The sequence below is a fragment of the Apis mellifera genome, linkage group LG14 (genome assembly GCF_003254395.2).
Source record: "Apis mellifera strain DH4 linkage group LG14, Amel_HAv3.1, whole genome shotgun sequence".
Taxonomy (NCBI): Eukaryota; Metazoa; Arthropoda; class Insecta; order Hymenoptera; family Apidae; genus Apis; species Apis mellifera.
In genome coordinates this window covers 5,466,991-5,494,786 of record NC_037651.1, presented here as the reverse complement: position 1 = coordinate 5,494,786, position 27,796 = coordinate 5,466,991, and the positions used below count along the sequence as shown (strand labels likewise).

At 22.5% G+C, this 27,796-nt stretch overlaps 5 protein-coding genes across 11 annotated transcripts in view; 2 read left to right on the top strand and 3 right to left on the bottom strand.

Annotated features, from left to right (window-relative positions):
• LOC409177 (kinase D-interacting substrate of 220 kDa) overlaps window positions 1-11,738 on the bottom strand; it is a 36,935-nt gene extending 25,197 nt beyond the window's left edge. Inside the window, exons 1-2 of one of the 2 annotated variants that reach the window (XM_026445164.1) lie at window positions 11,514-11,738; window positions 11,107-11,176 (exon numbers count right to left, since the gene is read on the bottom strand). Coding sequence is in view for 1 of the 2 variants with exons in the window: in XM_026445162.1 (XP_026300947.1) it covers window positions 2,515-2,646 (132 nt within the window). In the remaining variant the exon portion in view is untranslated. Of the gene's footprint in view, window positions 1-2,514; window positions 2,942-11,106; window positions 11,177-11,513 lie in introns of those variants that run through there. The other variant, XM_026445162.1, reaches the window with a different exon arrangement.
• A 1,014-nt stretch (window positions 11,739-12,752) lies between these two features.
• On the top strand, window positions 12,753-14,499 carry LOC100578380 (tRNA (guanine-N(7)-)-methyltransferase). 2 transcript variants are annotated; one of them, XM_026445166.1, is made up of 7 exons: window positions 12,753-12,888; window positions 13,186-13,317; window positions 13,401-13,540; window positions 13,619-13,803; window positions 13,882-13,995; window positions 14,075-14,176; window positions 14,238-14,499. In XM_026445166.1, coding segments are annotated over exons 1-7 (807 nt in total). In that variant the 5' UTR covers window positions 12,753-12,886; the 3' UTR covers window positions 14,370-14,499. The 2 variants fall into 2 exon arrangements, with proteins under 2 accessions (XP_026300951.1, XP_016769908.2); XM_016914419.2 differs by lacking the exon at window positions 12,753-12,888 and adding an exon at window positions 13,087-13,118 and having other exon boundaries at window positions 14,238-14,426.
• On the bottom strand, window positions 14,372-20,320 carry LOC727652 (cilia- and flagella-associated protein 65). 3 transcript variants are annotated; one of them, XM_006566222.3, is made up of 19 exons: window positions 20,207-20,320; window positions 19,696-19,915; window positions 19,152-19,414; window positions 18,781-19,063; window positions 18,521-18,709; window positions 18,148-18,352; window positions 17,820-18,065; window positions 17,508-17,739; window positions 17,069-17,425; window positions 16,903-16,991; window positions 16,554-16,824; window positions 16,251-16,466; window positions 16,002-16,190; window positions 15,692-15,945; window positions 15,371-15,623; window positions 15,059-15,282; window positions 14,784-14,952; window positions 14,578-14,716; window positions 14,372-14,503 (listed from the first exon to the last, which is right to left on the bottom strand). In XM_006566222.3, exons 1-19 carry the CDS (start codon window positions 20,288-20,290, stop codon window positions 14,427-14,429), a joined length of 3,960 nt encoding a protein of 1,319 aa, XP_006566285.2. In that variant the 5' UTR covers window positions 20,291-20,320; the 3' UTR covers window positions 14,372-14,426. The 3 variants fall into 3 exon arrangements, with proteins under 3 accessions (XP_006566285.2, XP_016769906.1, XP_016769907.1); XM_016914417.2 differs by having other exon boundaries at window positions 14,372-14,500; XM_016914418.2 differs by having other exon boundaries at window positions 17,168-17,425.
• An 84-nt stretch (window positions 20,321-20,404) lies between these two features.
• On the top strand, window positions 20,405-22,525 carry LOC727650. 2 transcript variants are annotated; one of them, XM_006565957.3, is made up of 4 exons: window positions 20,405-20,485; window positions 20,824-21,053; window positions 21,280-21,529; window positions 21,607-22,525. In XM_006565957.3, exons 1-4 carry the CDS (start codon window positions 20,461-20,463, stop codon window positions 22,062-22,064), a joined length of 963 nt encoding a protein of 320 aa, XP_006566020.2. In that variant the 5' UTR covers window positions 20,405-20,460; the 3' UTR covers window positions 22,065-22,525. The 2 variants fall into 2 exon arrangements, with proteins under 2 accessions (XP_006566020.2, XP_001123357.1); XM_001123357.5 differs by having other exon boundaries at window positions 20,430-20,751.
• A 41-nt stretch (window positions 22,526-22,566) lies between these two features.
• On the bottom strand, window positions 22,567-26,752 carry LOC727648 (acylamino-acid-releasing enzyme). Of its 2 annotated transcripts, XM_001123355.5 has the most exons (15): window positions 26,626-26,752; window positions 26,112-26,175; window positions 25,815-26,032; window positions 25,568-25,731; window positions 25,318-25,460; window positions 24,961-25,225; window positions 24,722-24,870; window positions 24,471-24,639; window positions 24,131-24,385; window positions 23,933-24,070; window positions 23,641-23,861; window positions 23,456-23,535; window positions 23,343-23,375; window positions 22,997-23,218; window positions 22,567-22,737 (listed from the first exon to the last, which is right to left on the bottom strand). In XM_001123355.5, exons 2-15 carry the CDS (start codon window positions 26,124-26,126, stop codon window positions 22,617-22,619), a joined length of 2,193 nt encoding a protein of 730 aa, XP_001123355.3. In that variant the 5' UTR covers window positions 26,127-26,175; window positions 26,626-26,752; the 3' UTR covers window positions 22,567-22,616. The 2 variants fall into 2 exon arrangements, with proteins under 2 accessions (XP_001123355.3, XP_006566019.2); XM_006565956.3 differs by lacking the exons at window positions 23,343-23,375; window positions 26,626-26,752 and having other exon boundaries at window positions 26,112-26,251.
• Between the last annotated feature and the right edge of the window lie 1,044 nt (window positions 26,753-27,796).

The following is a 27,796-nucleotide window of genomic DNA, read 5'->3' as shown; positions in this document are numbered from 1 at the left end:
TTAATTATCAAAATGCTTTTCTCGAAATCCACTGATATTTAAGGCACCACTAATTAATATTTAAAATCCCTATAACAACAACTCATCTTTACACATTACTCCCAGAGGTTTTCCTTAAAATTCATCGCACAATTATTTTCCAAGCTTTTTCAAAATTCATTCATCACGACAACGTTCAACTTTTCAACATCTTCAATTTAGAATTCACGATGTTCGATATTCGGAATAATACTCTACCACACACTAGTATCATAAAAGTACTACCGAATCGGATCCTGTGCGCAGTGATCGAAAAGATTCGTGGATTCATGATATGTCAATGAGGATAGAGGACATCGTCTGTTCCTCGATTTATTCGTCGATCAACGATCACGTCGTTCTTGTATCCCTACTGGCAGTCGTGCAAACACCCTCTTTCGTGACACTGAGGGATGTTCAAGCTTGTCACAACGAGGTTTCTTTCTGGCACACGCGGATTTCGCCGTCTCCGTATGAACGGAGACGGATAAATCACTGTCGCACCCAGTGTTCGTGCATTGGCACGTACCGTCGAAGGTAAACGAAAATAGTCGTGCCCCTCTATCATGAATATATCTAAACTTGGATTTAGAGAAGGCGAAGAAGCTGAATCGTTTCGCGCGATATATCGTTGAGAGAGATATATAATAATCTATTAAATTGATTAAAAAAATTTTTCTTCAACATACAACAGTTTTCCAAAATAATGAATAACGAAGTGGATCATTAGTTACACATTTCAATGATGCAAAATTTTATATACTTTACATAAAGAAAACCATAATATTTGTAGTACTATTCTATTTTTCCAAAATGAGTTTAACTTATTTGAATTTATTTGAAATAATAAATAATATTCCAATTAATTTGTAATATTGTCAATTTTTAAATAAAAAGGACAGCTTAACTGGAGCTGGAGTATAATGATGAAACGAGTGAAAATGAAAAATAAATATACATTTCTTGCAGCAAGAAACGTATGCGTATAAAAATAACAGGTAGAACTTTTGGAACACCTAATAAATTCTTGGAAGTTGGCATTTAAATTCGATCCAAGGATTATCTTCATTGGACAGGTTTGAGTAATTGAGGTGGGCTTGGAGATACGAGACACAGGAAACGGTCTGTAATTAAAAACGGGTTTCTAATAATCTATTTTTGACTGGTTATTTGAGATGATCAGGATTACTTACGTGTAACACGTGAAATGAAACCACGTAGAGATATTTCATTGGTGAGGAATAAACTATCAAATGTGACTGAGTTTTATTGTAATGCTATAGAGATTGTACTATTTATATAAGTAGGTTTAAGAGAACGTGGAGATGAATGAATATCTATGAATAAGTTTTCGTTCAAACTATGCAGTTTTCTTAAAAAAAATAAACGGAATAAAAATATTGTGTATTAACTTCGAACACATCTTTCGATACGATTTCCAGGACATGTTTCCTTGAAACGTAAATCCTTGCACAAAGACTTATTGTAAAAATCACAATATTCTATGTTAGAAAATATCCGCAGTATCGAGTATTGATCGAATTCTACTCTACTTGTCAAGCATGATGTAACACAAACGTATCGTTCTTTGTATGGAAATCCAAGTTTAGTCTCTCAATTATTGGAATAACATGTTGGACATATCCTGTTTACAACTATTGAATATCCATTTAACGATACACAGGAAATTTAAATGGATGCATATTGATCTAGAAATCAAAGATACAATAAAATGTAACCTAAATCAAATTTATATTAATTTTCCAATCTTTTGTAATTTTTAATATCCAATTGTATAAATATTTCAATCTTGTAGATTAATGATTTCCAACTAACTGTATATTGAACTAATCGGATGTATCTCGAATCGAATTTTATTGAAAACTTTTAAAGCTCGCAATAAAATTCGATTTACATTAAAAAGAAACTTCGAACGATGAATAAAGATGAGTGAAAATGAGAGAACAAAAAATTCTCGCGAATTCAACGGTTTAATTAAACACGTACAGCGGAAGTGGCGAAGAATTATTGAATATATGAAAGAAGAAGGCAAAGCGGCCAAATATATTTCTGACCGCAACGCCTGCACGCAAAAAATCTCAGGATGGCTCGCTTTATAACGATGAAGTGACTATTTCAAGAGATATCACACTGTATGGGATGTAGTAAATTGAATAATTTTGGAATAATTTCTCGTTTATTAATTTCATTTATAAAAATCCTAAGATATTAGAGATAAATTAAACTTGAAATTAAACAAGATCGTATCTTCAATTATATTTTTCAATTAAAAAAATGTTAAATCTAAAATTTCCATTTAGAATCGTTGCTATCTAAAAAAAGAAAGAATCTAGGAGAATAATTTGAACAAGAAAAAAGAATAGATCTCATTTTCTTTGATCTCGTTTTACCATAAATATGTACTTTAAAAATGATTTATTCCAAGTATTTGAAGAATATACTTTAAATCTAAAAGTTTCTTTCAAGTTTCATTACCTCGTGAAAATGGCTCTTCAATAAAGTGAATTGAATCCCTCGATACTCTCCATGGCTCGAAATCTGCCTCGATTTCTTACTCGTCGTTGAATCGGTTGAACTTTTCCGACTTTTCAATCGAAAATGCGACATTTTCACTTTTCTTCACACGACAACGTTTCGAAATAAATCCCCGCTATCGATCGATCAATCATCGAATAGATCCTTTCCTGATCGCTTAAAAATTATCATTCTTTCGTAAACCGTTCGAAGTTGAGATATCCATGATAATGAAAGCACTTTTAACAAACTGCACTTTAACTTAGCGTTAACACGTTCGCTGCTGATAGGAATTTTTTTATCACTTTTTATAAGCTATTTATATGTTCTGTTATAAATATTCTTGTTGTAAATATACAGTAAAAATATAAAATATCGAGTACGAAGTAAACATGTTAATTCATCGTTCCAACATTTAAATTTTAACACTTTTTTCAAATATCTTATCTTTTCAATATCTCGTTAATAAGTATTAAAAATATCACAGATTTTACATTTTTATTACAATTTACATCGTGTTTAGACGCGTAAGAGCGTTTAACATTCATAAAATTAATTCGATTTCAATTCAATCAATTTTTTTTTTAATTTTAAGAGAAAATTTCTGGTCAAGAAACGATGTAATTAATAGATTATTCAAACGTTTATTGGATAACAGTTTACGAATGGATAATTATTAAATCGAATGACTTATAAATTTTCTTCTTTTCTTGAAATATTATGTAAAAAACTGAATATGCAATTAATACTTTGACAAATAATCATAAGGTTTCGAATGAACAATCCAATATTGCTTCTTGTCATATCTCGAATCAAATCAAGATCCTTTAATCTTATTAAAGTCAAGAAAAACGAATTAACTTGTCAATTATCAATATCTTTTGATAATTCTCTTTGAAAAATTCTTTGTTTTTTTAATACATCGTTATATTTATATTAAAAACGTATATTTTATTTCACTTATATTAATAATAATAATCCATCAAATAAAATTATTATCAATCATCTCAAATTGTCTCATTTATTATCATCACAAATTCAAATAAAAAGATTAAAAAATTATTTTTGTCTTCAAATATCTATTGCAAATATTTATCGAAATGACATATATATATAGTGATATAAATCAGCAGTTCTGTAAGATACCCCAGAGAAACACACATGTAAATGAGTAATTATTATAAATTAATTTAAGAAAATACACATGATACCTATCGTTTTATTTATTTATAATAAATCTCTTCTCTTCAACACTGTTCCAAATATCGATATTTAATAGCATATTTGAGAAGCAATAAAAAGAATTTAAAAGAGTCAATGGTAAACAAAGAGTTAAGAAATAGCTAAAATAAACTAAACTATGTTCGAGAAGAAATCAATGGGTCAGCTGTTCAACGAACGAGTACTAAACTTTCACTGAAATATCTTTTGTGCAGGCAGAAAAGAAAGTTCAACCAATGCATAAGGCTCGGTTACAATCCAATCTATCATTATCATACAATTTTATACTTATCTGACGAATATATCACTTCTTTTTAAAGTGTTTGATAAAATGAAGTTTGATAAACCTAAATCTATGTATTTTTTTATTGCTTCAAGGTAATATCTATTTTGATTTTAATTTGTTTAATTGTACTTTAAAGACATGGAAAATTTCAATAAAATAAATTTTGATTGATTTTTCTTTCTAATAATTTTTTGATCAAATTTTATTCACAATTTTTTATTTTGCAATTCTTATTTTTTGTGATATTTGTAAATATAATAGTTTTTGCTTGATTTTTATAAATACTTTATCTATTTCTCAATTAATATATGATTAATATATAATATATTTATATATAAAATAATTTCTTGATTGATTTTCACATTTCTTCCTAAAAAGATTATACAATCCTGTAATCCTGTAATTAAAAAAAAAAAATCCTGTAAATTAAAAAGAAGATAAAACAAATAATGAATTAATCAAAGAATAAGATAAAGAAGAATTAAATTTAAACAAAATTTAAATACAACCTCTTCTATACAAATTATTGATTCAAAAGTCCTTTGAAATATCACTTAATGCGACAAAATATATAAAATCTTATCTTCATATATTGATCGATGCTCACCTACGTGTTCTCTATTTTTATAAACGCGAAACTTTCCGACAATTTATCATTAAATAACGTAGCATTTAAAAATATTGTAAAAAAAAAAAAGTAAAACAAAAAAATATTATTCATTATCAGTTCTGAATAATTATATCTCTTTTGAACTATAATATATTACGATTGGAGCCAAGGTAACGCATTCTGTGAAAATGTATTAATAGCTAATCTGATAATTTTCTAATAACTCGAACCAAGTTCCAAGGATAATTATCTGCACTTAGTGTTTCATGACTTCGAATTCGATTATCGGCCAATTCAATAACACTGATCACAAGTATTATGAAACTTTCTTTCAAACGAATAATTTGTATAGATTTAGTAGATTTATAGGAAAATGAACGGTCAATTAAAATATATATTATATATAATATCATGATAATTTTAAATAAAAAAATATTTCAATATTGTTTTAAAATATAATATACCTTTTAAAATAATTTTTTTTTATTATTTATATCCAATATCCAGTCAAAAATAATTGCAAAATAATATCAGATATTGTTTTATAATAGTGTTGTTCTTTTTAAATTTAATTTATTTATTTTTTCACAGTTTCTGTCTATTCTCTTCTTTTGAAAAAAATTTTGATTATGTTTTTCATTTTATGTATGTGCTATAAATGGAAAAATTTCAAAATGTAAATATCAATAGATTATTTTTTTATTCATCTAAACACTTATCAAATTATAAATAAGCGCATATAGTATTTTCGCCATTTTAATGCCAAAAGTTATTATAAAACAAAGTTTCTTAAATGACTATTAAAAATGATAATAGTCTTCCTCTTTCTATATATATAATAATTTTCATTATTTTCCAGAGATTTTATCAATTATGAAATTTTTTTTTATAATTCTATTTTTTATTCTTTTATTCTTTTTTTTGTAAATTTTGTCTTATAAAAAAATAGTTAATGATTCCATTACAAGATTACGGAGATAATTTAAAACACCTGAACGAATCATAATGATATTCGCACATATGTTGAATTATTCAACAATTGAATAGATACTAATAGCTACGAGAGGCAAAAAAATCTTCAAAATCAATTAAATTATTAATAATCCTTTGAAAAACTGGAAAATCACGTTCGAAATATCACGTCTTATTATAAATAAAAAAAGATCACTCACGTATCATATAATTATATAATTAATCATTTATACTCACAATCATTTTATTATGTGTAAATTTTTAAAAAATTGCACAAATGATGGTAAATGATAAAATTTTATGATATAACTAGACCATTAATAAAATTAAAACGATATACCAAAAAACAAAGAATTTTCTATAAAAATATTATCAAAATATTATCAATATGAATAATTAATTTTTCTCCAATTGAAGAAACTGGAACACAATATCAATTTAAGGATTCTTAAATGATGCATAATATCAACCTTATGAGATATGTAACTTATAATTAGACATAATCACTAAAAATAATTTTCACCAAAATATACAGATCAACAAAATAAAACAGAGTTAAATCCACATAATAAAAAAATTACATAAACACATTACATTTTCATGCACGCATTAAAACGTAAAATACAACATGAAATACAACGATTCGAAACCACTTTTACAATTCAAATAATTGATTAAAAATTTACACTTAAATTTCATATTTTTTTAAAGAATCAGTATTGAAAAACGATCAAAAAAATGCAATCACAGAAAATGTGTGAATGTATATGTTTTGAGGAGCAGAGCAAACACGCTACTCGATCGGACTAACATCCTTCGTATACTGAGACGCGAGAACAATTAACCATGATACCTGACTCATGTGGGCGATCCACGTGGATGGATCATCCTCTACTATCGCTCACTGGCTAGAAAACAACGAGTGGGATGGCGGGATCGTGATTTATACACTCGTTTAAAATTGGAATAGATTCTCTTTTGACGATGCACAATAATCATCCTTATCGTTTGTTCATTTGTTAAAGGGTAATCTTCCTGGATCAACTGCTAACTGAACTAACATCATCATCATTTATGCTTTAATAGATCTTTAGGAAACCTAAAGTCAGAGAAATTTATGAATAACAACATTTACATAGTATGCAGACATAAATTGATTTTAGAATATAATTTAATTAGAAAATGAGATCAATTGATTTTTAACTTTTTCAATCTTATGAAAGTTTCTATAATAGATTATAATGTTCCATTCATTGGATTATAAATAAACTCAGCTATTACTGATGTTATTTGCAATAACTGTATAATATAGTAAAATACATATTAATTAATTAATTTTTCTAATGGATGATTTGAACTTATAATTTGCAGATTCCATTGAGAAATAATAAATTATTAATTTTATTTATATGTATATATGTATATTAATTTATATGTATAATTAGTAAGTATACATATTTTGATAAAATGCGTTTTATTACAAATTATTTTATTTCATTAAAATGAATATTTATAAATAATAATGTTTATAAAAATGTTATATAAATAATATATGATAAAATTCCATTGTTATTTTTCCATTCTGAATTCATTCATTATGTGTATTTAATTAAATCTATGATAAATTTCTTTGAGCAAAAATATATATATGATAATATATGTGAATATGATCTGTTATTATGTAAGAATAAATTAAATAAATTACCTCATAAAAAGATTGAAATCTTTTCAATATTTCTATAATATATAATAAAATTTCTAAAAATTTCTATAATATATATATATATATATATATATATATATATATATATATATATATATATTATAGAAATATATATATATATATATTTTTTATTTGAAAATTCTTTATATTAAGATTTATGAATTAATAAAATGAAGTAATATTATAATTATTTAAATTTTAACTTTTGTAACAAATTTTTTTTTTATATATATGATTTATTTCTTCATTTGAAATGAATACTTGTTCTTTATTTATTAATTATAAATATTCATTATTAATATATGAAATATCAAATGTATTTATAATAAAATAAATAATAAAATATAGTATACAATTCAATAACATTCCATGCTGAATATAGTAAAAAAAGATTTAACAGCACTAAATATATCCAATATTTATGAAATATATTTCTTTTCTGGAGAAATAAATCTATAATATTTTGGTAATACAAAGCAACTGTTTTACAAAAAAAGATTTGATAGAAAACGATTCAATAGAGTCGCTCAATTTACTTCTTAATGATAATAGAAAATAAAAAGAACATTAGAAAAATAGAAATAGTGAAAAAATGCTTTTGAATCTGTCGAAAAAGAAATATTGAATTATCTTTTAATATCTTATTTAAGTTATTTTTTCGTGAATTATTCTATGATAATCAATATTTATTAATATTATTTTAAAAAAATAAAAATAAAATATTTAAAAATTTATAAATTTATAAATGAATAAAATTTTTCAAATTACTAAATGATGCATCTAATTAAACGTAATCTAAAGTTTTAATTTTCGATTTCTTTTAATAGTCAAATTTTTTTATAATGAAATAAAAATTTATAATTTTCTATATAATCAAAATACATTGTTATATACATCATAGAAAATAATAAAATATAAATATAAAATATAAAATATCAGAATAATATTTAAAAGATAATTAATTGTTAAGAAAACTTTTCCATAATAGAATATTATATTTTTCCAAGTTCGTATTTTATCAATGAAAAAAAAGACAAAGATAACGATACTTAAAAACAAAATTTATCTTATGAAATAATTATCTGCAAATCTTTATTTACACAATTCAAAGATGCTTTCAGAATTTTTTATTCCATTAGACATTAATCTTTATTTTTTTAAATGATTTCTATAAATCTTCTTTATTTCTAATACAATTTGACATTTTTCCATGAATCATTTCTTTTGTACACATTTTTATAGTAATTAAATATCAAAAACTTAAATAAAAAGTTTATTTTCGATATATACATATTTTTTAATTATTTGTATAACTTATATAATTATAATTTTTTTCATAAAAATTGAAATATCTTTTGAAAAATATTCTATATTTCGTTGCAAAAAGTTTTAATATTCTCAGAATTTTTCTTTTCAATATTTTAATATTTAATATTTAACTTTCTTTACATTTCATATTTCAAACTATTTTCATTCAAAAATTATAAAAAATTTATATTCATTTTAAACTGCGAAAATTAAAAAATAAAGTAAGAAAAGTTTAATATAATTCAAAAAATTATATTTATATATTATTTATATAAATACATATCTATATTAACTAAATTATTATAAATCTATATTAATTAATTTCTCATATTTTAAAATCATTAAAATATATTCCTAACCTAATAAATTTTTAATTTTTAATTAAATTATATTCAAAACTTATTACTTATATATTATATTATCTTTTTATCAAATTATTTATCATTTAATTTTACATTGTCATTTATTTACATTTAATATATTTCAATAATTTGTCAAATCGAAAAAATGAACAAGATTATAATAGATCTCTACAAATTTAATGCGAATCTCAGTCACACTGACATATGATAACAAATCATATCATTTACTTGGTCACCGTTTCAAATACATAAATATAAATATTAAATGGAACAGAGAGAATTTTCAGATAAGAACAGATGAATCAAAATTGTATATATTTCGGTATTCGTGCCAAGTCACGATTCTACTTTCGCATTCTTCGAGGTTTTATGAATTGACAAAATATAAAACGCAAAAGATCGATCCATGAATCAATGATGTATATATTCTACTTTTTTTCTAAGAAACTTCAAAATGATGTTCGTGCAAATTTTATAAACGAACATAAAATATTTTAAATAATAATTGATTATCATTCTTTTTAAGTTGTTATATAAAAAAATTAAATTAGGTTAGATTATATTTAATTCATTGAAATATAATATATTACATCAAATCAACAATTCTATTTTATAAATCTGAATTATATATATATAAATGAATACAAATTGATCATTATTTTTTTCCAATTGAATATTCTTCGTTTTTATTTTACACATAAAAAATTATATACATGTAATTATATAAATATATAAATATTTATATAATAATATTAAATTTTTAGAAATGGTGTACAATTATTCTATTATAAAAACAGAAGAATTTTACTTTAATAAACTTATACTTTACAAATATACTATGTTTATATTCAATAATTTGTACGTAATGTTAATCTAATATTATTTCAGTTATTTTATCGCGCAATAACGTTTTGAAAATGAATTTCAAAAATTATTTACCCAGTTAGAATCTGCCTCAAATGTCAACCACATTCGTGGATCTGGTAGCCATGCGTTCATTTTGTTTAATAACACAAGTTAAAAAGCATTTAACACACCAATGACAAATTACTTAGTACCTGCCACTCATATATTTACGACGGCGTCTATTTCAAATAATGAAAGTATCATTTCATTGCCGAGACATATTATGTTCGGTTATGTATATGTATATAGAAGAAAGCAAGCTAATTCGATTCCACTTGCTAATAAGAAACCTAATCTCCTCATTGGAAATAAGTAATAGATGTTTTCATTAAATCTGCTTTTGTGCCAACGATTTCGTTGTTTCATGAATATAAATGTACAACACAAGGATTATATATATTCTTGATTTTGTGTTTTCTATGATTAATCTATGGGATTAATTTATAGAATTTTTTGGAAAAAAAGTGAATACTGGGTTTATCGATATATCCAAAAAAAAGATTAATAATTATTTATAAATATGACATTACATAAAATGAAAAATAATGAAATTTGTTATTTTTTTCGAAATAAACAAATAAATTAAAAATATTTGAAACAAAGCTTCCATATTAAATTTCATATATAATTATTATAATTCATATAAATATTATTTAATATGATATAATATTTCTTTTTTAATGAATTTAACTTTTATATTCTTTTTAAGATTATGAAAAATGTTGAAATAAAAAATAAATTATTCCACTTAACTTTAATTTTTATACATTATTAATGTTATTTAAGAAATAAAATTGCTATGAAATTATAATTTTACCAAATTCTTGTCTAATAATTTAAATGATTAGCTATCGATAATTTTTTTCATGTTATTACGATTTTTATAATATGCATAATAAATTTTTCCTTTATTTTAAATATTTTTATTATAATATATAGTAATATATAATAATATATGATTTCATTAATTCCTTATAAAAAAATTATTTAAAAAAAAGTTATGCAAATTAAAAACATCAGTTACTGATATTTTACATGATATCAATAACTTCGCATATTAATTTTAAATAAAAAAAAAAGACAGTAATAACATGAAATATTATATTACACTCATTAGTACTATACACATTATAAATATTAAATAATTTTAATTTATTAAACTTACCAATTAAACAAAAGATAGATTTTCTCGGATATCCGTCGTCATGTAAGATTGAAAACCGTAGTTATTCAATCTAAAAAAAAAAATTACAAAAATATATCAATAAAACTAAATTTGAAATAAAAAAATTATTTTCCGGAAAGAGTACGCGTTTTTAAATAATAATATATAACAAAAATCTGCTTTGTTGTAAATATGTGATAAAGGAAAAATAAAAACATTTCTTATTTAAATCTCATTAAATGCATGAAGAAAGTAAATACGTATTCTTAATTATCAAATTCAATGTAAATGGACATCAAATAAAAAAACTACAAATTTTTTCTTGGTACTAAATAAATCTTTTCAAAACGATCTTCGGTTATTCGGAAGTAATGAATAGCTTTTTATCAAGAATATTCTAACCTCACCTGAGAGAACGCGATAACTTCTAAGCCGAATCCTGTTACTCAATAACATGGATCGCACAGATATAATTTAGAAACATGATTCTCGACTAAATCGTGGATCACATTGCGTCAATTACACGATTTGAGAAAATCATCCAATCACACGATAAAATTGTAACACCAAACGTATTTCGTTTTTTTTCATTCAATGTTCACAGCATCACCACTAGGCGGTGCTACGAACATTGAACAGCTGATTTCTTATGCACGTGCGCCATATTTCTGTCAGGCTTTTATATATAAAACTGTATAATGTAAATTAATTTTAAAATTCTTTAATTTAACTTCGCAAATAAAAATCAAGATAAATCAAAATAAAAATTATGAAAAAAATAATAATCAAAATAAAGATTATGAAAAAAAATTTTTAATAAAAATTAAAAAAATTATATATTAAGAATTTTTTAATTTTATTTTATTTTATTAATTATTTAAATTTTTTTATACAGAGAATATTTTAATTAAAATTAAACAAAAGATTAAATATTTTTAACTTAAATTCAGTATGAAAATTATCATATGTATTTGCATATGCAATTTTAAAAATATATTTAAAAGTGAAATAAATTATAAATAAATAATATATAGTAATTAAAAAATATAATTTTTTTTTCAAACTTAATTGCAATATTTTAAAGCAAATAAACATTAATGAGATATATATCTTTTTTTTTAATGTTTGCTTTTCTCTTTAAAAAATCTTTACTATTTTATATTCCATTATCCTATTTGAAAGTTATAGAAGCAAATTTAATTATAAAATAATATTAATAATTCATGTAATAATTTTTCTTTTACAATTTTTATCTATATATATCTTCTAATATTTCTGTCTAATATTTCTATATTCTTATTATCCTATGTATTCAAAAGCAAAATAAATTATGAAATAAAATTAGTGACATTTCTTATCCTGACTAATATTATATCTAATTTAGCTGCATATTAATGATCTTCACACCTATTCTATTATTTCTTTCTTGTTTAATATTGAATCAAAAACATTAGAAGCAGAATTCTAAAATAATTAGTAATTCACATTTTCTGTCTTTATCTATAGCGAATAATAAAACATCTATTATGAAAAATTTAAAATTTACATATAAGAATTAATAAAAATAAATCTTTATATTTTATTTATTGAATCAACAATTCATATCACTTATATATTCGCCATAATATTTATTAAATTAATTTATATAACCTTTTAAAATAAATTAACTCGTTCAAGTTATTGGAAGAAAGCTGATAACTGTAATATTATGATAAATGAAAAGATTAACAAGATCTTTTAATGATCTCGTTAATGATCTTGAAAAACTGAATAATTTTATATGTAATATTTAATTTATTTAATATTAATTTAATTTATATCTTTATCTTTCTAATCTATATCTTTATCTTTATACAACAAATTATATATAATTTCATATATATATATATATATATATATATATATATATATATATATATATATATATATATATATGTTTTATAATAAATAATTTCTATTTCTTTTAATGTAATAGTTATTTTATATCTATATTTTGTTAAAAAAATCAATATGTAATATATCTAGTTAATATTATTATTTCATTGTTCTATTTTTTTTATAATAGTTATTATTTTTTAGGTTACGTTATTCGTGTATTACCCACGTGGATTATTTTTTGACAACTATGTCAGATCCACTACCATTACCACAAAAAAAATATTATAGACAACGTGCTCATTCGAATCCTATAGCAGATCACTGTTTAGAATAGTATGTATTTAATATATATTATTTTAAAATAAAAATAATTCTATATAAATATTTTTCATTCTTTTTTTTAAATGCAATTTTAGTCCTATTAAACCTGATTTAATGAATTGGAATTCATTATATCCATTTTATTTTCCATTTAATAAAGAATCTAAAGAAGATAATGATGCAAAGAAATGTGTTGAATTTGTAGATATTGGTTGTGGCTATGGAGGATTATTAGGTATAAAAATATTTTTTATTTTTTATTATATTATATTATATTTCATTATCTCTTATCAATAAAATATTTATTTAATAGTTACATTATCACCAATGTTTCCTGATAATTTAATTCTTGGTATGGAGATTAGAGTTAAAGTTTCCGATTATGTTATGGATCGTATAGCTGCATTAAGATCACAATATCCTGGACAATATCAAAATATTGCATGTTTGAGAACTAATGCAATGAAATATTTACCAAATTATTTTCAAAAAGGCCAGGTATAATAAAAATATGACTATGTTTTTAAATCTATAATATTGATGATTATATTTTTAATTATTAATATATTTTTGTAGTTGAAAAAGATGTTTTTCTTATATCCAGATCCACATTTTAAAAAATCCAAACACAAATGGAGAATTATAAATAAGACACTCTTGGCAGAATATGCTTATGTGTTAGCTGAAGATGTAATATTTTATATAATATTATTTAAACACCTTTATTTTTTTTTATATCAATAAATAATTATATAAATATCATTTTAAGGCCACTGTATACACAGTGACAGATGTTAAAGACTTACATGAATGGATAGTAAAACATTTTCAAGAACACCCATTATTTGATAACATTTCTAAAGAAGAATTGGTAAGTCTATGTTTTAAAAAAAATAAAATTTATAATTATGTTGAAAATTATTTTTTTAAAGGATCAAGATCCCATTATTGAGAAATTATATGAAAGCACAGAAGAAGGTCAAAAAGTAACAAGAAATAAAGGAGATAAGTTTTTAGCCATCTTTAAACGTATTCCAGATCCATTTGAAAAAAAAATTAGTTGATGTCAAACATATTATAAATCATATATTTGTAAATAAATGAAAATTTTTATAATCATATTAAGCTGTATTAGCATTTGCAAAAGATACTCTATATCCTGGTTTCATATACATATCTTCATCTTCATCATCTTCTTCTAATAAAAATTATATATTATTTAAATATACATTATCTTAGTTATAATCCAAAAAATTGAAATTAATAAACTACCTTCTTTAAATTCAAACTTAAGATCTGTTCTTTTTTGTTTAGGTAACATTTTGAAATAGTTTCGATGCCGAACATCTTCATCAGGAATTAAATGATTAACTTTTAAAGTGAATTCTTCATGAATTATATCAAATGACATCTATAAAATAATAATTTATTTTTTGATAAAAAATTGATATATAAATAAAATTTATTTTTTTCTTTACTCGTTCTAGTATTGCTTCTATAATTTTTAGTGGTGGTGATATATATGATCTTCGTACTAATCTCTTTCGCTTCGAAATATCCATTATGAATTGACTATAATACAAATTTCTTATAGGAATTAAATAATTTTCAATTACTTTTATAAATCTTTTAGTATTAACAATATCCCTGAAAATTATTAATTTAACTTATTATAAAGACTTATTACAAAAAAAAATTATTTTTAATAATTAATAATAATTAATTATAAAAATAACGCAAAAAAAATTTTTACCATAATAAGTTTTCCAAAATAAGTGTTATTATATAGAGCTCTTTTTCATTTATAATGTTATTATAATTTTTATCATCAAAATGAATTACACTTGAAGGAGCAGTTTTTAGTTCTCTTAATAATTTAAGTTTTATATTTTCATCTTCTATAGAATATGTACAACAACGTATACTTAATGTTTTATAGTATCTATTTGGTTTATCAAGTACTTTTATCCATGGTTCCTATATAAAACATAATAATTATTTATAATAGAATTTATTAAATAATATTATCTTTATTATAAATATTATCTTAATTAATGGCACTTACTGGCACATAAATGTCTTTTTCCGTAATAGTAAATTGTTCTTTTAATTCTTGACTTAAAATATTATGTTTAATGATGCTTCTTTGGTATTCTCGTCTTTTACTAGCGTTAAAAAACACACATGGTATATGAAAATCGATTCGACCAGGATATCCTGAAGTTTCAATTTTGACTCTAAAACTTTGTACCGAATTTGGCTGCATTATACCTTTCCGAGGAAATATATCGACGCTCAATAGTTCTGGTATTTTTTGGCTACAGATATTTAAAAATTTAAAGAAAAATGAAAAAAAATTTTAAAAAATCTAAAATTTAAAAAGTACCATTTCCATTTATAACCAAGTGCATCGAAATCTAAATTGTTATATATTAAAAGCATTCTAATAATAGTATTATGTGTAGGTACATTCCATAAGTTCATGGAATCAACACTAAAATATATAGGAAATAGTGGAGTTTTACAAGCACAAAAAGCTGGTATTCTTCTCCAAATACTAACTAATTTATAATCAAAAATTGATTCTCCTTGTAATGTCAATTCTTCTGTTTTATCACCCATGGTTATTGGAAATATTATCTAAAAACATATATATTAATAACTTTCAAATTATTTAATTATTTAATTTATATTACCTTATATTCACCAAACATTCTTGGTTGAAACTTAAATATAAGAGGTACAGCTGTTCCACTTTTTATGATACCATCTTGTGTTAAACATGCAAAAATTTCACATTGATACTTCTCATTTATTTTATGAATATTATTAGTATCTATGGAATATGGTAAATCCTTATTCGTAATATTAAATATCCACTGTGCCTAAAATATACTAATTTTTATTGTTTTAATTTAAAATATTATTGATATACGAAATTATACCCTATATGAAGGCTCTTTATTTCCAAAATAAACTTTTCCAAAATTTATTGATGGAGTACTTAAGAAATTATCTTGTGAATCATGTTCTGTTAAACAATCAATGGTTACATTAAAAATAATATGACGATCATGTCCAATATTTAGATCCCAAGACATAATTGTTTTTCCAACTAATATGTAATGAATGATCATACCAATCACAGTTTCTTCTTCTGGCTGCAAAATTAATCAATAGTTTTTCTGAATCTATATTCAATTTAAGAGAATATTTTTTTAAATACTTTATAAATTAAAAAATCATACTTTTAGCATTTTCGATTTTAAATATATTTCACAAATATTTTTATGAATACAGTCAATTTCTATTCGCCGAGGCAAATAACCAATTGTTTTTACAATAGGTTCACAAGAACATTGTTTGATTTTTTTCATCTTTAGAGAAATAGGCAATGTTGAAGGATTGATTATTACCCATTTTAATAAAAGAGTTCCTTTATTCAGAGTCATTGGTAAAAGATTAATATTTACAGTTTCTGTTTCTCCTGGTAGTAAATCTAGTAAAATTTCATTTAATCTAAAAACAAAACAAATAAATAATATAATTTAATCATATAATTAATTAAAAAAAAATCAATCAAAAAAATACATATACTTGTTTATTTGTAATCGATTCCATAAAAATTGTTTGCTAATGTGTATTGAATAATCTTGATTATATCCAAAGGCACATAAATTGTCTACCTAATATATTATATATATATATATATAAATATTGCAATTTTTAATCATTTCTATGATTGAATAAATTTTAATTTTACTTTTATTGTGGGCAAAATACACATGCAAGATGCGCTACAAATTTTTATTGGATGATATCTATTTACTAATATATCTGAAGCAAAATTAATTCTTATTACATATTGAATTATAAATTCATAATATACTGCTGTATGTGGAGTAATAGAAACTAGAATTTTTTTGGTTGATCCCGCAAATATAGTCTCTGATAAAGGATGTAATTTAACATCTCTTTTAATATCTCCAAGTTCCCAATTACGATGAGTACAAATCAATGTATAATAAATATCTACTAAACTAGGATTAATAAGATCAAAAGACAATGTCTTAGTACTATTATATTCTAATTCATCAAAATTTAATATATTTGGATGTGCCTAAAATTTGAAATTATAAGAATGTCAATAATTTCATATTAATTTCATATTGATTTTTGAAGTTATTTTATATAATTTTTACTTCTAATAATCCCATTTCACTACTTCCACGAATACGTAGATTTACAAAACTTTTTGATCCAATAGCTGCTCCATTTTTTATAACAATCAAAAGGCATTGTATTTCGAAATCATAATCTCTATTTACTTCATTTGGAGCAAACAAACATTCTTGATAGAATGTATCATTTGCATCAATTTTTCCATGGATATATTGTACCTTAAATTCAGATGGTAACTTATAAAATTCATATCTGTAAATAAATATGTGAAATTATTATTATTATTTGCTTAAAGATACTTTTAGATTTTTTTAAATAAAAATATTAATTACTTTATTTGATGACGAGTAACATTTCTCATTCCAAGTTGTAAAAATTGTTGGCAACCTGGTAAAACTGATGGAAAATTTAATAAATTATTATTATTAAAAACAAGATTTGCATACTCTGCATATCCTTTAAAATCTATATAATTCTCATTTTTTGTATTCCCATTAAAATATATTGTCCATCTTTCTATATAAATTTGTTCATTTTTAGGTTTAGATGTCATTTCAACAATAATTATTTGATAATCTCTGTAATTAATTTAGTAATTAATAATCTTTAATTAAAATTAAATTCATAAATATATTAAATATATTAAATTATTTGTCATACTGATAAATTACACCAAGCATTGGTTTTACAATGAAATGACTTGCTGATGGTGAAACAAATTGAAACATAAGAGGTAAATGACCAAATCTTTTAATCAGAAAAGTGGTATAAACTGGATATGGTGGTACACTTGGTGGCATTATTACTGTTTGAGGAATTTCATATTGTGGAATCCACCCACTTGATGTAATAGGAAAAGAATGACCTAAAACATATTTAAAGTTTTAAATATTTCATTGTAACATATTTCATTATTATTTAAAACATTTCTAATTCATATTTAATTTTCAATATAAATAAATAAAAAATCTTAAACTCTAACATAAAATATTTTTTAAATCTTAAATGTTTTTATTATAATATAATATCAAACCTATTACTGTCATTGATAAAACAAATGGAAAAGTAAAAAGCTTCTCTTGTTCCAAGAAAACAGAACAAATAATCTCTCTTCCAAAAAGATTATTTTTTATATTAGGATTAAATGTAAGTTCAAATAAAGCAGATTGATTTTTACGAAGTACCATTTCAGAAGGTGTTACATAAAAAATTCCATCAGTGTCTATAAAAGAAATAAATTAAAAAATCAATGAACAAAATTAATTATGTATAAATTCTTTCTTTTAAACATACCTTTTTCCCAGATAATTAATAAATTTGAATGGATATGATTTGTAAGACATATTGAGCGAGGTATTCTCTGAATAATATTTTCTACATCAACATCTACTTGACCAAAATTGAAATAATGCTTTGATAAAGATGCAGGGGGCAGATATTCTAGTGTATCAGTAGCATCTCTCATATATCCTTTAAAGCCATCTTTTTCCATCCAAGGATAAGGAATAGTCTTTAAAGTTTCTTTTTTAATAAATACTGAGTAACAATAACCATATAATTCTATAATAATTGGTTCCTATGTTATAATCAAATTTATAAATAAATGGATAAAGAATAATTCTCTATTAGGTATTATAAATTTTGATTAAATTTTTTTTATTTACTTGGTATAAAATTAAAATAATCAAATAATAAGTATATCTCCCTTCTTTTGGCGGTATAAATGTAATTGTAACATATTTATAAGAATAAGCATTAATAACACCATATCTTGTGTCTAATTGAAAAATCCTATGTTTTTCGTCTATATTAAACATAAAAGTCGCTGCAACTTTAGAATTATTCGATAATTTAATTCGTTTTTTAACCTTAGAATTTTTATTTGTATTCATAAAGATTCTTTTTGTTGAAGAAATTACTTTAGGACCTTAAAATATGAAATGTATAATATATAATTATATTAATAATTATATAAATAAAATTAGAAAAAATCAAAATAATATAATTTAATTTAAAATTTAATTTAAAAAAAAATCAAAATATTAAATGAAATATTAAATTAAAATATAAAATTAATTTTTCTGTGCATAATTTCATTTAAAAATTAAATTCAAAACTTGCATTAAATATAAACGTAAAATTTATATCATTAAATATTTAGATACTTTTTATATATTAAAATTTTAATATAAGATAAGATAAAGATACCAATGCTAGATCCATATGTAATAATTTTCATATATGCTCCACTGTTATCTATGATTATAAAATAATCAACATTCCTAGAAGATACGACTAAAGGTCGATAATAAATTTCACATAAGAATTTTTCATCAGGACCTAGAGTCCAAGTATAAGAATGTAAATGAAATACATGATCTAAAGGATTTGTAATCGGATCTCTTTGAACCTGATATAATTGTTCTTTCTGCAATGTCATATAAATTAATAAAATTTCTTAAAAATATGTCAAAAATGCAATTTTTTTCGAAAAAATTATTAATAGAGTAATAAAATAAAAAAATAGTTAAAAAGATTTGTAAAAAATTTTATATTTAAAAAAGAAGGAATTATAAAATTTATTTTTTTATGTTAATGTATAATTAATATATACAATTAATATATACATGTATATTAATATTATAATATATATAATATTATGATATTATAATCTTGAGATATATATAATTATACAATTAATTATATTAAATATATTTACATAAGATTCATTCCATATCTCTATTGTCTTTGTTGCCGTTTTACCAATTTCCACATTTCCATAGTCAATCTTCATAACTTTCATTTTGTTTTCAAAACTTCAAGAATTTTATTTATTCTTTTTATAATTATATTTTTATAGAAATGTATATATTTTCATTTAAAATATATTTTATCGAGATTATCGATTTCAATCTCGATCTCTCGTATCTTAGTTTACTTGGGATATATTCGTTTTGTTTTGATACGCAAGGAATGACATATCCGAATTGCATAGATGGTGAATTAAATCTAATCGATTCTTTGAAAACGTTTTACAATAATTCTTATAATTCTCTTTTTCTTACTCATATTCTCTAAGAAATTAGCCATAGACATCATCGATTGGTAATCGATGGTGACGTTATCCATTTCTTTATGGCTTTTTGACAGTTGCTATAAAAATGGCTCAATGGAATATTTTATATTTTCTTTGCTTACTATTATTTTTTGTGAACAATTGCATGAATTATAGTTCGTGCGCGTATTCCAATCACTATGTTGAATGTGAGATTTTTTGAAAAAATACAATAAATTTTTTTCTAAAAATGATATTTAATATATAATTTTTTCTTGTAGACGATTTGAATATGGAAAAATTGTGTCATATATTTAGTAAAATGTCAACTATTGATATGAAAATTGGTGCAGTGATAGTCCGAGCAAAGCACATGTTGGATCGATGGAATGTTCATACTAATTTTCATTGCAAGTTCAAACTTGTAACAGCTAAAGGATATGGATTATTTGGAGTCATTCAAAAAATGTCTTTTAGACGAAATGAAACACAATGTATAGATTATGTACAAGTAAGTATTAACTTAACAGTATTATTAACAGTATTAACTATGTTTAATTATTATTATTATAATTATTATTAAAGTTATTCTAATATTATTAGAATTACTATTAAAATTATAAATTTAATATTACATTAATAATAAAATAATTAAATATATAATATATAATTAGTATTTAATATATAGTATATAATATATAATAATAAATATAATAATTTTTAAAAATCTATTTTAGTTTAAACGAAAAGATGATCATCGGACAGAGAAGTTTTGTGGTTTTCTTGATCGCAGTAAAATAAAATATTATGAAGTTCCTGAACCAGAAAGTAGAATGCATTTATCTGAATCATTAACAAGAATTTATGCTGAATATGATCCAAGTAGTAAAAAATCTGCAGAATTAGAAACTGAAATATTCATTTCAAAAAAAAAATTAGAAGAGGGAGAGTTTCTTACTCTTAACATCGCTTATACTTCTTTTACAAGTAAGTTTATTTAATATTAATAATTTACAAATATTAAAATAAATTATATTTCTAATCTAATATATTTAATATTATAGATTGCAGTAATATAGATTCAGATAAATATACACCAATTGGTTTCAATATTTGTATGTTGAATGATTTTTTTTGTGATGGAATATACAATTGTGTACCAGGTATTTGCTCTGATGAGGATAAATGTCCAAGTAGTATGAATGAAATTATTAGCACTGGTACTGGCACAAAAGTAACAGTAGGTGCAGTGACTACTTTGATTTTATGCTTTATCATATTTGTTATGTGTTTATGGATATGTAAAAGATCACAAAAATTATGTTGGTCTATGGATTGTGCTGATCCAAATGTATGTTCGAGACCAGCGCCATTATCACGCGATACCGAACGATCTGTAAATCCACCAGTTCCCACGGCACCAATGTTAGAAATCGCGGTCTCTTCAGCAGTTGCCGATAAAGATTTACCACCTAGTTACGACTCATTGTTTCCAGAACAAACTAATTCTGTTAGATCGTAATTTTGAACATAAGTTCTTATGTGTAACTAATACATATTGACAGCATATTATCTAATGTTTTAATTAGATGTTGCTGTACATAATACAGTCTTCAAATATATGGTATGAATGAGTGCCTTTTTGAATGAATTAAACATAGTCACATAAACAAGTACTCGAAGAAAGAATATCAATTTTTTTTTAGCATTTTATATCAATTTTTTGATCAATATTATATATATTAACGTTTATAACTGAACATTTTTATATTTTATGTTACACATTCTAAAAAAAGTATACGTAATTATAAAAAAAACTATACTGAAATATAAGTATAAGATTTATAATGTGTAAAATATAATGGCCATTATGAAATGTCAATTATTCAACAACAAAAAATTATTTTAGGACATATTTTGTTTATAGCTTGTAAGTCTTTTAATATTGTAAAAATACAGTATTTAATAAATTTAATATTTATATAAAATTGTTTTTTAATCATATTAAAAAAAATTATTAATTATTAATTAATATTAATTTATATTTAATTATAAAATTATGATATAATTTTCATTACTGTGAATCTGTATTACATGTTGAGATATGTTCATGTAACCATAAACAAGCATTGATAACATTATCAATTTCAGCAGTTCCTGATGCCAATGGATGATTATCTTCATAAAGAAGCAATCTGTAATATAATTAATTGCAAAACAATGTAAGCAACTTAACAAAACTTTTAAATTACAAAAATGTTTCTCAAAATTATATAATGAAATTCAAAACTAAGAAATTATTGTAACTTGAAATAAAAAAAATCATAGATTTGTCAATAATTACAATTATTAATAAAATGAAGATATGAATATTATATATTATATTATCTTAAAATTTAGCCAAGAGAAACATTATACAATATGATTTGCACTTAATTTATTTTAATTGCTTACTTGGTTTTAACATTATTTGCCTTAAGACGTTGGTACCATAACTTTCCTTGAGATGGAGGTACACGTAAGTCATTTGAACCAATACATAATAAGGTAGGAGCTTTTACTTTGTCAACATGAATAATTGGAGAACATTTAAACATCTTCACAAACATTTCAACTCGATCTGATTCTGAGATTGGTATATTTTCATCAAAAGAATAATTAATTTCAGCAGCACACCTGAAATAAAAATCCTTTATGAAATCTATAATTAAAATAATTTTACATTCAATTTTTCTATCATCAGTTTTTTTTTTTTTTTTTTTTTGTTAAACTTTATTGTGCTTAATTTTATTAAGCTTACTTAATTCTTTCTTCCTTATTCAGAGTATTGCGACTGCAATATAAATGAAATAATTCCAAAAGAAATTCAATTAAAAAAACATGAAAATATATAAAAATATATTAATGTTTTACCAATCTGGAATATCTGATATAGTGAACATAGCGGCAATATCGATTACAGGATTTCTTGCAACAACAGCTTTATATAAATTCTACAAGAATAAATTGTTATTAATTGTTATATTAATTTTACAAATTAGGTAAAAATATATTTATTCAATTCAAAAATTGATAAAAATATCAATTTATGAACATACTGGATATTGACCACTTAAATGAGCAACTAAGAATCCACCATGTGAACCGCCACAAAGTCCTATCTTATCTGGATTTAACCAAGAGTATTTTTGTAAAGCTTCGTTTGTAGCAGTTATACAATCTTTTACATCGACATTTCCAACTTTTCCTTGAAGATATTCAACGTTTTTTGAACCCATTCCAGTAGAACCACGATAATTAACTTGTATTATTGCAAAACCTTAAATAAATAATTTTTGTATTATGATAATTCAAATATTAAATATTAATCACCGTAAAACGAATATTTACCTGATAAAACGAACAAAAAGTAATCAAGTATAAATGAATTTGCATAATTAGAATGAGGTCCGCCATGTATTACAATTATTAAAGGTACAGATTTATCATTTCCACTTTTTGGTCCAAAATAAATAAAGTTAAAATGTTCTACAAAATCATTAAAAAATATTTATTTTATATTTTTTATTGTTAAAATAAATTACTTACTTATTTCTTCGTCATTATCGTAATCGTATTCAGAAGCTTCGTACATTAAATTTTCAGATCCAGGAATCATTGTGGAAATAGAAATTTTATTTCTTTTAATAAAACCATTATTAATTATTTCTGGATCAAATTTTCCTACTGTAAGATAAGGTGGTTCCAAGAGAGAAGTTTCCAAAAACACAATAATATCATTTTTTACATCCAAAATATTAAGACTACTTTTATCGTTTTGAATCTCCGTTATTATTTTCGTTTCTATAAATTATGTTTTTATTATATTATAATCTCATTTTAAGAAGAAAAAAATTTAATAAACATTAAATATATTTTGTTTTTTTACTTGTATGAACAATGTAAGATCGCGTATTATTTTGTTGAGGTGTACTTAAGAATACATATTGTGAATCATTACTCCAACATCGATTTGGTAAACGACCATACAAACCATAAAACTTATTAGCATTTTGAATAGATATACTTGATTCTACAATATCTATAAGTACGTTAACCTAAATAAAAGATAATAATACAAATTTAAAAATAGCAATTATAAATTATATAATTATTATACATATTTTAATATGTAAATACCTTCAAATTTTCAGAATTGAATTCAAGATGCATAAGTCTGTGAGCATTATGGTGTGCACCACCTGCTTCTCTTTCCAGCCAAATTAGATATTTTCTATCGGGACTAAACCTAGGACTATGGACAGCACATCCATCATTTGAAAGATTTTCTAAAAGATTATTAATGTAAATATATATTTATTATTAAAATATATAATTTATAAATTATATTTTATTAGAAATAATAAAATATTTCTTACTGTATTCTCCATTTTTTAATAAAAATATCCAAGAAAGTCTATTAGTACAGGCAATGAGACCTAAATGTCTTGGTTCATGTTTCCATGCTACACCAATTATACTTTCACTATCTTCAGCCCATAATACTTGAGCAGGTGATAATTCATCTGGTATACCTGAGAGAACTGAAATTGTGTCTGTTGTTGTATCAAGGACAGCAACAATTGGACGGTATTTACCTACCAATTGTTCTCCCCAATGAGGCTTGTAAATGTATTCATTACCCTACAATATTTTACAAATATTTTATTAATAAAATTTTAATTATATATTCTAAATTTTAATTGTATATTATAAATTAAAATAAAATAATTTACCACTGTTATTTCTTTTTCTTCTTTTTTATCTTCTTTATTACATGGTTTTTGTTTATAAAATGGTTCAGATTTTGGTAGTTTTTTTTCAGCAATGTATAATATTTTTGTTTTATCTGGAGACCATTGAAAAGAAGCAAATTGAGCTAAAACAGAATGAACAAAATCTCTTAATCTTTATTAATTACATACATAATATATATATATATTTATATACATTTATATATATATATAATTTAGAATTAATAATTACAATCTGTGTATACATCTCCGTGCACATCCAATGCTGCTAAATCATAATTTTTTATAAGTTTTTGTTTATCCCAAATTTCAATAAATTGCTTTGTAGTATTCTCAATTGTAGTTTGTCTTAATATAGCTTTATATTGTTGATCTTCAGTATAATCAGATAAAAGCCTTCAATATAAAAATTTTTTTTTTAGTTGTACATCATAAAAATATAATAAATTTTATTTCTATAACATATATATATATCATACTCTGTGGTAATATCAATAGGAAAACATTCAGATTGTATTTGTAGTTCTGAATCTAAAATATGATCCTGACAAAATTTTTGATTTGTTTTTCTTTCCAAATTTCTTTGAGACCATGCACTTAAAATTGATATTCTATTTTCACTTAATTCAAAAATTTTTGCACCATTTAGAGATGGATATTGTGCTAATGTTTTATACAAATTAACAATTTTTTTAACCTAAAAATATTTTTTTTTTTAATTTTATAAAAGCATTTTTTATAAAAAAAATGATTTAATATTTTTAAATTTTATATACCTGACTTGATGCCATTATATGGAGATATTTATTCCACAATATATTATCAAAGTTTATTAGCAATCTGTATAAAATATGCTACATGAAGGCTTTTAAATATTGATAAGAATCAGATGATAACAAATGTAAATAATTTAACGTGAAAAATTTGTATCAATGTTTAATATTACGTTTTAATTGCTGATAAATGATAATTTTTAAGTAAAAATATGTCAATAATTCATATCTCTTGAGACAGATAAAAATTGTTTTAAAATTACTTAAATTATTTTATATTTTACATAAAGTTTAGTAGAGAATATTATTTATTAATAAAATAAATGATAGCAAATAATTAGAAGTCTTCACGTATAATATTAAGAACTACACCTATGTAATAAATAATCACATATAATAAATAAAATCGTATAATGGATAGATAAAAACATGTAATAAATTCAGTCTGTGTAATTTTTAGTATATAAATATTTTTATATTTATACTATAAATGTATTATATTCATATATATACATACTATTTTTATATACTTTCCCAACACTTCTGTCAATTTCTTACTTTGAAACATTCATATATTTCTAAATATAATTAAATTAGAAAAATTTACGTATTCGTAGTGTCATCTCGCGTTTGGACACTGGAAGTTCAAACTTATTAGTAGGAACATAGAATATGCAAGGAGGTATTCATGACGTCACAAATAAAGTTGTATGAGAAAAATAAAGAGGATATGCCACTAATTTTAATTATGCGGTTCCTAATATTTCTTACTTCTTTCGAAGCATTAAAAATTAATTAATTATAATTTTTCTATTAATAATTTTTCCATTTTTAAACTCATATCTTAAAATTAGAATCTTAAATAATTTTCTTATATAAATTTTAACGAGAAATTCTTTTCAATTAATTATTTATTAATGATAATCATAGAATATATCTCAATTACAAATTCTTGATCTGTGATCGAGTAATAAACAAACAATTTATTCATTTAAATAATGATAAAATTATAAATAAAAATTATATGAAAATATAGATAAAAAAACAATGTTTGAAATACGTACATTTGTATTTAAAAATAAATTTTATAATAATATAAAATTAATAACGAACCTATATAAAAATCGATCATATGTTGATTATGTCAGTTTAATCGTTAATAATTAATTAAATGAAAAAAAATTTCTCATTAAAATTTATATAAGAAAATTGTTTGAGATTTTAATTTTAACATACGAGTTTAAAAGTAAAGAAATTATTAGAAAAAAAACAATAATTAATTAATTTTTAATGTAATGTCTTCCAAAGTGAGAAATAATAGGAGCCGTATAACTAAAATTAGTGGCACGCGATCTATCTATCTTTCTCGCACAAAACTTTCTTTGTTTGTGACGTCACGAATACCTCCTTGCATATTCTATGTTCCTACTAATAAGTCAGAACTTCCAATGTCCAAACGCGAGATGGCACCACGAATATGTAAATTTTTCTAATTTAATTTTTTTGTTAATTTATAACATAATTATTATATATGCTACATATATATACACATTCTATATATTTTTGTATTTTTATATATATATATATATATTTGTAGTTTAATAAGATAAGTATATTAAATTTCATAATTAGATTTAAAAAATGATTAAAATATATTTAATTTTAAATGTATATGAATAATTATTATA

Excerpts from the sequence above, each read along its gene's own strand:
- LOC100578380 (XM_026445166.1), top strand. Across the intron at positions 13,804-13,881 it reads ATTATTTTCAAAAAGGCCAG|TTGAAAAAGATGTTTTTCTT; the intron begins GTATAATAAAAA and ends ATATTTTTGTAG. Across the intron at positions 14,177-14,237 it reads ACATTTCTAAAGAAGAATTG|GATCAAGATCCCATTATTGA; the intron begins GTAAGTCTATGT and ends ATTTTTTTAAAG.
- LOC727652 (XM_006566222.3), bottom strand. The coding sequence starts at position 20,290 with ATGAAAGTTATGAAGATTGACTATGGAAATGTGGAAATTGGTAAAACG. Across the intron at positions 17,426-17,507 it reads GTGAAATGGGATTATTAGAA|GCACATCCAAATATATTAAA; the intron begins GTAAAAATTATA and ends TTCAAATTTTAG. Across the intron at positions 15,283-15,370 it reads AAAAAGACATTTATGTGCCA|GAACCATGGATAAAAGTACT; the intron begins GTAAGTGCCATT and ends TGTTTTATATAG.
- LOC727650 (XM_001123357.5), top strand. The coding sequence starts at position 20,649 with ATGGCTCAATGGAATATTTTATATTTTCTTTGCTTACTATTATTTTTT. Across the intron at positions 20,752-20,823 it reads TTCCAATCACTATGTTGAAT|ACGATTTGAATATGGAAAAA; the intron begins GTGAGATTTTTT and ends TTTTTCTTGTAG. Across the intron at positions 21,530-21,606 it reads CGCTTATACTTCTTTTACAA|ATTGCAGTAATATAGATTCA; the intron begins GTAAGTTTATTT and ends TTAATATTATAG.
- LOC727648 (XM_001123355.5), bottom strand. Across the intron at positions 24,071-24,130 it reads CGATAATGACGAAGAAATAA|AACATTTTAACTTTATTTAT; the intron begins GTAAGTAATTTA and ends ATGATTTTGTAG. Across the intron at positions 23,536-23,640 it reads ATTTAAGTGGTCAATATCCA|AATTTATATAAAGCTGTTGT; the intron begins GTATGTTCATAA and ends TTATTCTTGTAG.